At 38.5% G+C, this 11,875-nt stretch overlaps 2 protein-coding genes across 2 annotated transcripts; one reads left to right on the plus strand and one right to left on the minus strand.

Moving 5' to 3' along the window:
• Positions 1–210: 210 nt before the first annotated feature.
• On the plus strand, positions 211–5,461 carry spc25 (SPC25 component of NDC80 kinetochore complex). The gene is made up of 7 exons (XM_080785538.1): positions 211–287; positions 1,478–1,636; positions 2,433–2,498; positions 3,099–3,245; positions 3,379–3,483; positions 4,070–4,168; positions 4,451–5,461. Exons 2-7 carry the CDS (start codon positions 1,486–1,488, stop codon positions 4,603–4,605), a joined length of 723 nt encoding a protein of 240 aa, XP_080641664.1. The 5' UTR covers positions 211–287; positions 1,478–1,485; the 3' UTR covers positions 4,606–5,461.
• An 871-nt stretch (positions 5,462–6,332) lies between these two features.
• On the minus strand, positions 6,333–11,213 carry nostrin (nitric oxide synthase trafficking; the record flags this gene model as incomplete). The annotated part of the gene is made up of 16 exons (XM_080785979.1): positions 6,333–6,614; positions 6,709–6,801; positions 6,853–7,156; positions 7,274–7,399; positions 7,515–7,603; positions 7,743–7,851; positions 8,033–8,158; positions 8,254–8,352; positions 8,496–8,621; positions 8,754–8,852; positions 9,192–9,254; positions 9,579–9,660; positions 9,810–9,872; positions 10,088–10,171; positions 10,770–10,855; positions 11,187–11,213. 16 exons carry the CDS (start codon positions 11,211–11,213, stop codon positions 6,478–6,480), a joined length of 1,713 nt encoding a protein of 570 aa, XP_080642105.1. The 3' UTR covers positions 6,333–6,477.
• Positions 11,214–11,875: the final 662 nt, after the last annotated feature.

Below are 11,875 nucleotides of genomic sequence, written 5' to 3' on the forward strand. Positions count from 1 at the left end.
GTTGTTGGAAAAGGTTAATCATCAAGATTTTACACTGTCAGGTCTTCTAGGAAAAACAGCAAGGAAAGTCTACCATAATATTATACAAGCACTACCCACTTGGTTTTATTTTATTGGTTTGCTGTGCAATCCCTAGTACTACACTGTCCAGTTGGTGGCGGTAATGCACCTTGAAAGGTATGCTAACCGCCAAAAAAAACCTGAAAGAAGAAGAGACCGCGGTTTTTCGAAAACAAGCTCAAACAACAATCTTCGCGCTCAGCAGCAGGCAGCTCCATATGTCAACTGTACGTATTTGTATGTACTAAATGTAACTAAATGTAACAAATGTTTCGTTAACCGGCGAATCTAAATTGCCTGGAATGCTATGGCTAAACCGACATGTAACGTTAAGATATCGACGTATGCTAACTATTATTAGCACACCCATGACGGTTAACCAAAGGTAGTCAATAAAAATACGTAGTCAGACTGAGAGACTCGCTATTTAAGTATTTAGTGTATACATTTAGATGCTTTCTGCACATGCAGACCGATTTGATTTAACAGAAAAGTCGTATCTGATTGTATTGAACGACGATAAACTCAAAATAGTGCCTTTGTCTCTGTCAAGTCTTTGTTTCATAAACATCCACCGTTGTCATTATGAGCAATTACATGCGTTACTGTTAGAAACAGAGTGTGTTCGAGGGAGGAAGCGCTTGTTGTATATCAGTGAAGGTCGTGCGTGCACCATCTGTTTAGAAATTGCACAAATGCGGGAGGCAGCAGAACGTCCAGTAAGTGAAAACGAGCACCTCCAACTCGACACAGGAAACGATATACTGCATAGAGTTTATTTACAAAAGGTTGGCCTAGATGTGGATTTTTATGAAACAAAGACTCGACAGAGACAAAGATGCATAAAATAGTCAAGCTGTCCATACAGCTGCAATATTGGGGATCTTTGGAGACTACATAGAAGTGTCTATTTGTATGTCTCTAAATGTTTTGATGAATTGAACAATGTGGACCCTGTTGTAAACAAGTGTAATGCTTAATTGGGTCGTCCACTCACAGTTGACAGTCTCTGTATTGAGTTTGTGCTTAAAATGTACTGTAATTCTACAAACTGTTAATAAATATTTCAATCAATCAATCAATCAATCAATCAATCTTCGTTTAATATGACTTGTCAATGTTGCTCTTAGTGTTTTATTGCTAGTGCGGATGTCTAGGATATAGTATTCTTATTGTATGTCTAAATGTCTCTGAATTGAATACACAGGGACAGGGTTATCATTTTAGACCGTGTATGACTGACTCGTACTGGTTGTATTTCTGCGTCAATCAATGGAGGCTATTGCAACCTAATGTAGGTACAGATTAATTGAACAAGGTGGACCCTCTTGTAAACAAGTGTAATGCTTAATTGGGTCGTCCACTCACAGTTAACAGTCTTTGTATTGAGTTTGTGCAATGCACTGTTTAATTACAGGTCGTATCATGGCTTCTATTAAAGATCCAAACACTGGTGAGTGGTTTGGAGGTGCAATGACAGACATCCGTAACAAGCTCCTCACCCGGGGTTCTGAAGACTTGGAGGCGGTCGGGGAGCTGTGTCAGGACACTTCACAGTTCATGCAATCTGCCATTGGTATGAGTAATATTCAGTATACAACTATTATTCATACGTGGTAAATTCCTTTTATTTGAACTTTGAGAGAGCACACTTTAAATTATCTATCACATGCACCTGTCTCCTACATTGATTTCATTATTTTGTGTGTGTTTGCTGTTGTATAGGTAGACAAACCGCTTTTCAACCGGTTACATTTTTTCTTCATCTACGACTTAAAATAAATCTTCCCCCTAATCATGTCTACTATTGCCCTTTTGCAGCAGGATATTAGTCATTAAAGAATCAATAATCATATTCATTCCTCCATGATTTCAGCAGTTGACAATGAATGATACCTGCTTCCATTCTAGTTTGCAGGACACATTGTACCCGTATATATTCAGAATATTTGGTCAACATTAGCCTCTGTTTTTTTATGATATTGTTGTGATGTGATATGTGTCATATTTAGAACAGAAGTCATATTTAAAGCTCTGCTGCTGTGCTGTCTGGGTACGACTGCTGCTCTGAGAGAGTACCTTAGAGCAGTCTGGGTACGACTGCTGCTGAGTCCTAGAGCTCTCTGCTATTCTAAATCCTTTAGACCCGTTATTGACCTTATATCATTACCAACCTTGAAACGTACCATAGTTACGTCACCAAGAATGGCGGTCCCTTATTGGCTGTTGGAGGACACCGACATACATACCCGACATCCATACATACCCAGGCGATCGCAGTACTTGCGTGCGCAAGTAATTAAGAATGTATGATATTCAGCCTCGTTGTACTTACTAATACGTTTCTCCCTCCGCTTTCTTACTCTTTACAGATCAATGTTCAAAGAAATGTAAGGCTGATCAGGCACTGTTTGTGAAGTTACAGACATACGCAAGAGGTGAGCTACTTTGTGCCAAGCAGTAGGCTGACAGGAAATGGGGAGAGAGATGGGGGGTAACATGCAGCAAAGGTCGTCGGGATTACCAGCCTAGGTTCCCAGACGGCTATGCCAGCCGTCAGGCCCACTGCAATGCATTGTATGTGCATTTCAAAATGAGCTTCACCACTCGACAGTTTATTCTTGACGTGTATTGGCAATATTAGTTTTGGTTCCACCACTAAAACTCTTTTGGGTGCTTTATTGTATGAAAACCACAAATTCAAAATATCCTAAATCCCTTTTCTTTTTTTCCATGAGAAAGGGGAATAATGGTATCTAGTCCATACCCGTTCGGGGATATGACATACCCAAAGTATGTGCAGAGTTTCTCTCTCTCTCCCTCTCCCATCACAGCACAGAATGACACACCTTCCAGCCAATCACATCACGCAATATCTGAGGACGCATTCCGTCCACACGTTTTGTCCTTGCATTTTGAGGACGCAATCTCTCAAATTATTAGTTGTGTTGAAGTAACGACACCTTTGCTCAACAAAGATGATAATTTGTTGACTGCAGAATGAATACAAAGGAATCATTGCAATATCTTCTCCCCAGACACGAAAGTAATTGCTAAATCAATAAAGGGGAACGGTAATGACATTTCTGAGATGACATCTGAGATTCAGCACAAAGACGCACGGAAAGAAGACATTAGCCAGAAGATGCAGAGACTGACCGAGGATCATTCTAAGAGGAGAGAGTGTAAGTCGTTTGTTTTAAACTTGGACTTTTGCCATATAATATCAGAATAGACACAATTGATGGCCCTAATTATAATATGATTTACTCTATGTTCTATTGCTGGCGCATAACCTTTGTTTTCTTGTGTCCCCAGTGAGTCTGTCTCAACACAAGGCATACAAAGACAAAATGAGAAATCTCAACAAAGCCAAACAAGTGTTTCAGGATAATCTGGGTTTGGAAATCAGAAAAATACATGGTAAAGATATTTCACATTAAATGACGACTTCACCATTTTTCAACATATGTTTGTATAATTGGTCCTCACTAATGTTCATGATAAAATAGCACAATTCTTTTCTACTCGGTCTGTGTCTCATAGGATGGCTGTGGGCAGTTCAGAAACCTGTCTTCCAGTGACATCATCGATGGGGAATCCAAGCTAATAGAAACTGCAGGCTTTCTATTCCTGAAAAGTTGGAATGCAATAATGGAAGCCATTGTTCTCGTGATAATAAAAATCTAAATGTAAAAAAAAAAGAATATAATAAAAATCCACCTAATGATGTCACTGGAAGACGGGTTTCTGAACTGCCCACAGCACTCCTATGAGACAAAGTAAAAATAATACACACTACAAATTATTGCATACAGCAGGGGGATTGGAAATGATTAGAATTGGGTGACAATTGACAACAAAAGCAGGTTGTGTGTTACCATAAGCGAATTACAGCAAACATTTACAGTGCCCACATTGGTGGTCCCCTGAAGAATATTTAATTTTAAACCTATAAACAGTAATTTACAAGATTAAGAGTTTTAAGTTTTCTTTCTTTTTTTTAAAGGTGGAAAGTTGCAGTTTGTCTTCCGCAATATCAGCCCCTCTGACCCAAAGAGGGTATACACCTTCTTATTGGGGTTCAAAGAAGACGGGACTTATGATGGTAAGTTAAGTCAAGTGTAATAATACTTATGCATGCACATTTTCCATAAATTACATGTTACAATCATAGATTAAAGTTCCATTCGCTTGGACTTGGCCTAAGATTTCAGCAGTGAGATTATTTATTTTGCATTAATAATACATATATGCTATTTCTGAGTCTTGTAACATTTAAAGCAAAGCCAGTGTTCTGGTGAAATTATGACTTGTAAGTGACCTATAGTTCAAATCTAATGAGTATATAATATTCTCTCCCTGCCTCTCTATTTGTTCTTATCCACAGTTGTGTCAAACAATCCACATCTTGAATTTTTGTCTGATCTGGAAAGCCGATTGCAGGAGACGAATAACTTCTCAGCATTCATTGCAAACGTCAGGAAGGAGTTTGTTTCTCTAGCACATTTGGAGGAGTTGAGCTCTCAGAAGGCCTTGTCTTAATATGAATCTGTTATTGCGACTGCAGTTAACAATTCCATTCCCTTTGGGGCGAGGTCGCTTCTCGCCCTCAGGTTTACTGGTATACTATGAAACGCAGAACCCTATTCTCTCCGAAGCCCACAGGTGATTAATTACTTTTTAAACTGTGATTAATCTAAACTAATAAATGAAGAAATATATATCTGTGTGTGTGTGTGTGTGTGTGTGTGTGTGTGTGTGTGTTTTTGTATGCCCCTGTACTGCGCATGCGTGGTTGCCATTTTAGATCACGTCACATGCGAGTAAGTGGTTCTGATCAAGTGTGTTGGGAAGAAGTGATGCTGTTGAGACTGTGTGCACGCGTGTGCGTGTGTCCCCCTTTTTGAAACCAGCTTCTCGCAACTCACCCTACACACTTCCACTAGGTATGAGCATAGAGTTATAAATAATAGAGACGGCACCGGAATACCCCTCCCATCCACTTGCATCGAGTGTTGATTGGAAACGCGCTGATCTACTGAGAGGATGCTTAATCAGCACGACACTCAACACTGAGCAACACTCGATGCAAGTGGATGGGAGGGTACTTCCGGTGTCTGATGTACACTTACACAGTAGATTTGATACATCAAGCAACTGCTTTCAGTAGGTAATTAATTCTTTTTTCATTTTTAACATAATTTTGCATAAATTAGGTGTCTTTGCTGTGTGTTGTTGACCTCTGAATGATCGAGTAATACGGCATAAGTGCAATGCAGAGCATTGTACAAGGAAGATGAAAGCCTTTGAAAAAGCTGTTCTCGCAATTATTTTTTATAATGGACCGTTTATGTATCATGAACTGCTTGAACCATGAAACAATTACCCATGCAGACTCGATACCCTTTTTGACAATAAATCAATTCCATTAAGGTTTTTGTGTATTGCATTATTTGTATGCAATACACAGACTTGATGGCTTCTTGGTGTCCCTGCTGTTCCATCCTCCCGTTCCTTCTTAGTACCTCACCAGTTGTGTAAAGATGCAACAGAATCAACAAACTCAATGTGGGAAATTATAAAGTTACGGTAGTTTAAAAAAACACCATAAACTAAAGCATCAACAGCATTTAGTGATCCCAGGAAAATATCGTTCCCATCAGAAAGTAGGCTATACATTACTTTTCTCTAATTACCTACAGCAGTGGTTCTCAAACCTTTCAGCCCCCCCACCACCAAATGATGATAAAACTAATATAATTCGTTGCTGTCGGGAAGAAACTACCCAACTCCAGACTGCCTAGCAGTCTGCTGTCACCCAGGTGGATGCGTGCACACTTCTCGCCCTCAGTCTTACTGGTGCAGGCTACATACTCAGTTATGTCATGCTGCAACTATAAACTATAGATATTTAAAACAAAATAGAAGAAAGGTGGAAAATAACCCCAGAAGCCTTTTCCCCCCAAACAGTCTACCGGTAGTTTCTTTAGTCTAACCCCTTCCTAGTGACAACATAAATGGATCTGTAAGAATTCTTAAGAAATTAGCATTTATTTTCAAATACAGAAAGTTACAGTACTGCACACTAGGGCTTTCACTTCTAGTGATTTTTACTACTTGACTAGTTGTTTAACTACCTATTATGTAAAAAACGTATTTGTACATATAAAAACGGTGTACATTGGTGACTATAATGTAGCATTCTAGCTGTTCTTGAGGCCTACAAAAACGGGGAAAAATACGCTTTTTTTCTTATCAACTAGTCAACTACTACCAACAAGGTCAACTAGTGGATTTACTAGTTGAGTAGTCGACTAGTTGCTTAAAGTACACTACATAGTTCTCTTTTGTTTTTGGACACAAGATCAAAATTTGTGTCCTCATTACAGTATCAGTGTATGGAAGTCAGGTATGTCACACATCAGATGATTTCACAATGCTTAACATGGGCAGCTCCTCAACATAGGTTGATGGGAAGTGGCCTGTCTGCCCGTTGAGTGTGCCAAACCACCAACCACTGTCATCCTTCCCATAGATCGCCAGAAGATCCCCTGAAAATGGTTTTTGTCATTTTACTAGTTCATTAACCATTAATCATACTATTTGAACTGATGTGCAATGTATTGCACATAATGTCAGTCTTACCTTCTTTCATATTCAATTCATCGTCTTGATTGGATGTGAAATCATATAAAGCTTTACATTTTCCTATGCTGCCCCATTCTGCAACCTTTTGACCTGTTAAATGTTGATATTTGTAGTTTGTGTATATTTATATGATGGAATTAGAATTGTGATGATAAATAATACAACCATATAATAGGGTATTTATCAACCCCTCACCTTGAGCTGTGTCATCTGTTTCAGATTGGGCGACATTATTAACAGTGCTGCTACAATCTATAGCTGCAGTCTCTTGGCTCCGTGTTGTGGTAGTGACATTCTCAATGGGACCAGATGAAGAGTCCACAGACTCCCGTTTCACAACATGTCCCTTGTAAATGATGGAAGCCCGAAGTGATTGACGGGATCTGAATGGCGTTTTTCTTATTTTGACTGGGCGGGTCAGTTGGACAACACTGTGTTCACAATCCTTGGACAGAGGAAATTAGTTATTATGCTGAGCGTTTATGCCTTTGCTTAAAACATGTCAATACTGGGGATAGAAACTTGCCATTATGTACTTGAGACAGTGTGTGTATGCCAGTACCTTGTCTTTCCATTTGGTGATGCTCTCACTGAATCGGTGCGAAGCCTTAGGTCTTCCTTCTAATTCAGTCAGTGATATGGACAACTTGTATTGAGTAGCCTCGAGAAGATCCAACTTCAGAGTGGTCTAGAGGCACCAATATTAAACATATCGTACATTAGCTGACATCTATATTTGGTACATCTGGCTTTTCCTTTATTTTGGAAGTTTGATATAATCCAGCAGAAGTACGGTAAAGTACCTCATCATGCAGCTGTTCAGTTTCCTCAAGGTTTTTTTGGTTTGAAAATGATGGATTTTCAGAGTATGTCTTCATCAGTTTGTCAAGCCCTACACATGATATGAGAATATAAAAACATATTTACAGATGATTAATTAAATGGCATTCCCTGTGTACAGTGATTGCTGCTTAATGTAGCCTAATACAGAGTTATGACAAGGTTAATGAACTCGGAGTCAATAACGGTACCCTCGCAGTCTTTCTTTGACTTTGTGATACTATCTTCCAGTCGCTGGAGTTTGATTTTGATGGCTTCTCGTCTTCTATTTTTCCCCATCAGTGACTTTCTATCCTCTTCCTGATAGAAGGCAGATGGATCACTTTAAGGACAGGCTACAGAATCACATGTAAAACAATGGGAGCTGCAGTTCTCTTTGTTTTCATCATTGATTGGGTATAATGGCAATGATACATCTAATTCATTTGAATTTATTGCACTGTATGTTTATTGTAGAATTTGTGTAGATTTGTGTTCTTACAAAATAATCAGTCATCAAAAACTCTGCTTTGTTCTCCTCAGCCATGATACTGGTCTCCTCTACCAGGGTTTGAATGTCTTTCTCCACATCGACCCTTTGAACGGCCTGCTCGATCTGTCGCTGGCTCTAAAGGTGACGTGACAGAACAAGTGTTACTTGTATCGATGAATGGTGGCATCAATCAGCCCTGCAGCTGCAGGTTAGAAATCAAGAAAGCTCACATGTTTGAGAGTCTGCCCAAAGCTAGACATTTGGAGATTGTATCTGTTCAGAATGTTGAACAGAATTTCGATCCGCTGTTTCTCCAGCTCCTGGATGACCTGAAACAGACAGAGTATCTCAGGAAACACCTTTACAGCCATTTCTAATCCTAAATAAGGCTACCTCACTGAAGATACATAGTCTATTCTAGACTTTATGTATTATTTATTATGGTTGATTGGATAGTTGTATATTTGTTTACCTGGTAGCAGTGTTTCAGTGTATTTTCCCACTTTAGTCTGATTTGATGGCCTTCCATGTTGATATTGAAGTATTCTTCATCAACCCGTGTCTGTGCCTCTGCTGACTTAGTCAGTCTGTTAAGCATCTATAGTGTAGCAGATGTTATTTAGCAAGCATTTGAATAGTTAATGCTACAACTGTGTACAACATACTTTCTCAGAGTGAGTATACTGTTAAATGTGTACTGATGGTCAAATCATACTTGTCAGTACTCTACCTTTTGTTTTTCTTTTTCTGTGCATATGTGCTTGTTGTTCTCAACAAAATTGAATAGAGACTCATGCTCTCTTGTCATTCCAACCAATTTCTTCTTCATCTGTCATGGTAAAGAGAAAACACAAGCAGTATGGTGAAGTACTTTAGCTGCATTTCATTGTTGTGTGTCAGGGTTGACATAATGTTCAGAAGATGCTAAACATTTGGTGACATTGTTGTAGCAATTTATTGGAAGCCATCATTTGATTGTTGTTTGTTGGGTTTCTTTGTCACTTAAAAAAATATTTTTTTGAACAATAGCAAAAGAAAGAAAAACACGTTTCTTTTTACAAGCAAATTTAATTGTTAAATGTATTTAACAGTTTTGGGGATAAGTTTCAAGAAATGCAATCAAGCAAGTGGTCGAGAAAAACTGTAATAATAAGTAAGCTGTTCCTACCTTAAGCTGCTCGCTCCAGTTAGCAGCAACAAGTTTTCCAGTTTTCTCAACAACATTATCAAGCTATGAAAAAATACCCCCGACAGCATCAGTGATTTAGCAGTACAGAAATGGCTGAATGGTATGAAAGACATTGATAAGATAGATGACAGACAGAGGCTAAATGGGATGGACAGACAGACAGACAGACAGACAGACAGAGGCTAAATGGGATGGACACATTGGACAGACATATAGACAGACAGACAGAGGCTAAATGGGATGGATGGATGGACAGACAGACAGACAGACAGACAGACAGACAGACAGACAGAAGCTAAATGGGATAGACAGACAGACAGATGGATGGATAGACAGAGTCAGAGAGAATACATTAGCCTTACATACAGGCCTCTTCCTCTTGTTCTGTTCGTCTATGGTTTGTCGTAGTTCGAGGATTGCTTCTTGCTGAAAGGCATTTCCTAATGTTCTAAAATAAGAACATCACATTTTCATGTCTGCACTGAAGATGGTGGCCTGACAAAAAACGGAATGCACTTTGCTTACCACAATCTAGATTATTTTCTGATACATAGTAGATACCTGGTAACATTTCATTAGTTTGAAAAAGTACGGCACCTGTGGATGTCTGCTGTTGAATACATCTCATTTGACACATGACACCATGCATTGTAGATGGAACTGAGAAGGAAGCAATCGTGAAAAGGGTTATGGAGTTTATGGCTTCATTAATGTGACATCTCAGTAACTAGCAGATCTAACTTCTAGATCTGCTAGTTTTTCCACTTCACTAGTTTGAGTGCTGGGCAAACTTCTAATCTCTCTTTTGGATCTTGAGCTGAAACGTTTGGAAGCCTTCAAGCCACTGTTATAGAGTAGTCATGTGAATTGCTTACTTGTTTGTCATTCCTTTAGAGGCCCTGATGATTTTGCCAGCAACCTTTTGCAGTCCTTTGGCATAAGAATGCTCCAGCTCAGCCCTGAAGTTATATAGCAAAGGTCTCATGAAGGTCAAAGAGTAACTACAATGGTTGAACTCATTGTGGGAGACTAACAAGTTATACTGCATTGTAAAACTCCAAATAAAGTGGTATAATGAATGTGGTGAAAAGCCAAGGCTTCACGTTAATTATAATATTATTCTTAAGCATTGTAAAAAGGTTTCTTATTGTATGCATACTTTGGTGCAGTACCTATAGCAATTATCTAATGTATTCACTGTGGCTATTTGAACAGGATATGTAATTACTGTATTTATATAAATAATTCAAATTTGGCAAACACTTTAAGGTTCTGTTGGAACCTCTTAATAACACTAGCATGACTGAAGTAAAATGTGACAGAAGTAGCATGTGCTTAAATTAATATTTAGAAAATGTTTCAGATGTCAAACATGTCTGAGATATTGGAATGATGATGGATGATGATGGTCATGGAAGGGGAACCTTCTGAAAGCTTCATGGGCAAAAATAATTAACTTCAAAATCTCAGAAAATAGGTCAAAATGACCTCGGTCAAGCTGGACAATAAATATAGCCAGCTTCTGGAGTTAGGGAATCAGTCATCTATTGAGCTTACCTCTGCTGAAAGACTGTCATGAGTTCTTTGAAGAAGGACTCGCCATTTTTTGAGAAGCACTTCACATTTTGGTACAAGAGATTATACTGAAACACAATTCAAAAGCCTTCATGATAATTACAATTTAGGCATTTAGCATCAAATATCAAATACATAAGAATAGTCATCAAGAATCATTACACTATAGAGTGCTATGTCTATACATAAAATATCTAAATCATATAAGTTGAGCCTTTGCATGTGAATTCTGCCACATGCTGCAATAGCTAAGGTAAAACAGAGTAAAAGTTCATAATTAAAATGTCTTGACTGAAACTTTATTTTGCAAAAGAAAATGTAAGAGATTGTTCCTATACCACAGGATTTCAAATAAATTGTATATAGCTGTAGTTTATGAAAGGAAATATAAGTACTTACAGAGCAGGTGCTCATGGGTTCCTTCATTTTAAAACGGCACACAGTAAAATCCAGAGTGTTGATTTAAATTTGTGGGTGTGAAGGTTGATCCGTTAAGGTCGGTTCTCACACTTTCAAAGATACATTAACATCCAGGATTTTGTTGCGTAGCCTATAGCTGTTTATTGACTTTGTACCTGGAACTTTGACCACTCTCCTCCCAAAGTCACTCATGCGGAAATTACCTGGGCTTTGCCAGTGGGGACGGCACAAGGGGAAAATTCCATTGACAGATTAAACACATTGGCTTGTACTGAACCTTCAGTCAATAACAGCTACCATTAAGCTATGACAAAGCTGAATGTATGATCAAGCATTATGTGTGGTAAATTGTGCAGGTATACCAAAACAATTATTTGATATTATGACTGACAATTATGACTGACTGTAGTCATGCTATACTATGAACTAGGTAATTCATAGTGGGTGTATAAAGCTTTACTACTAATACAAATGTATTCCGCTTTGTGTATAGATTAGTTGTGAAAGAGGACAGGTCCTGTTGATGAAATGATTTGTATTTATGAATCATGCTCATTGTTTATTTTCTCAAATAAACGAGTGGTTGTCAAATTGGGAGACTTTTGTACTTTGTAATTTTGAACTATAACAGTGCCCGTTGGGGGATGAACAGGTGTGATCTTGATCAA

The sequence above is a fragment of the Protomyctophum bolini genome, assembly GCF_963924005.1.
Source record: "Protomyctophum bolini genome assembly, chromosome: 16".
NCBI lineage: Eukaryota > Metazoa > Chordata > Actinopteri > Myctophiformes > Myctophidae > Protomyctophum > Protomyctophum bolini.

Bases quoted from the DNA above. Each gene is read 5' to 3' on its own strand.
- spc25 (XM_080785538.1), top strand. From the start codon at position 1,486: ATGGCTTCTATTAAAGATCCAAACACTGGTGAGTGGTTTGGAGGTGCA. The intron at 1,637-2,432 runs GTATGAGTAATA...TACTCTTTACAG, and splicing joins GTTCATGCAATCTGCCATTG to ATCAATGTTCAAAGAAATGT. The intron at 2,499-3,098 runs GTGAGCTACTTT...TCTTCTCCCCAG, and splicing joins GTTACAGACATACGCAAGAG to ACACGAAAGTAATTGCTAAA.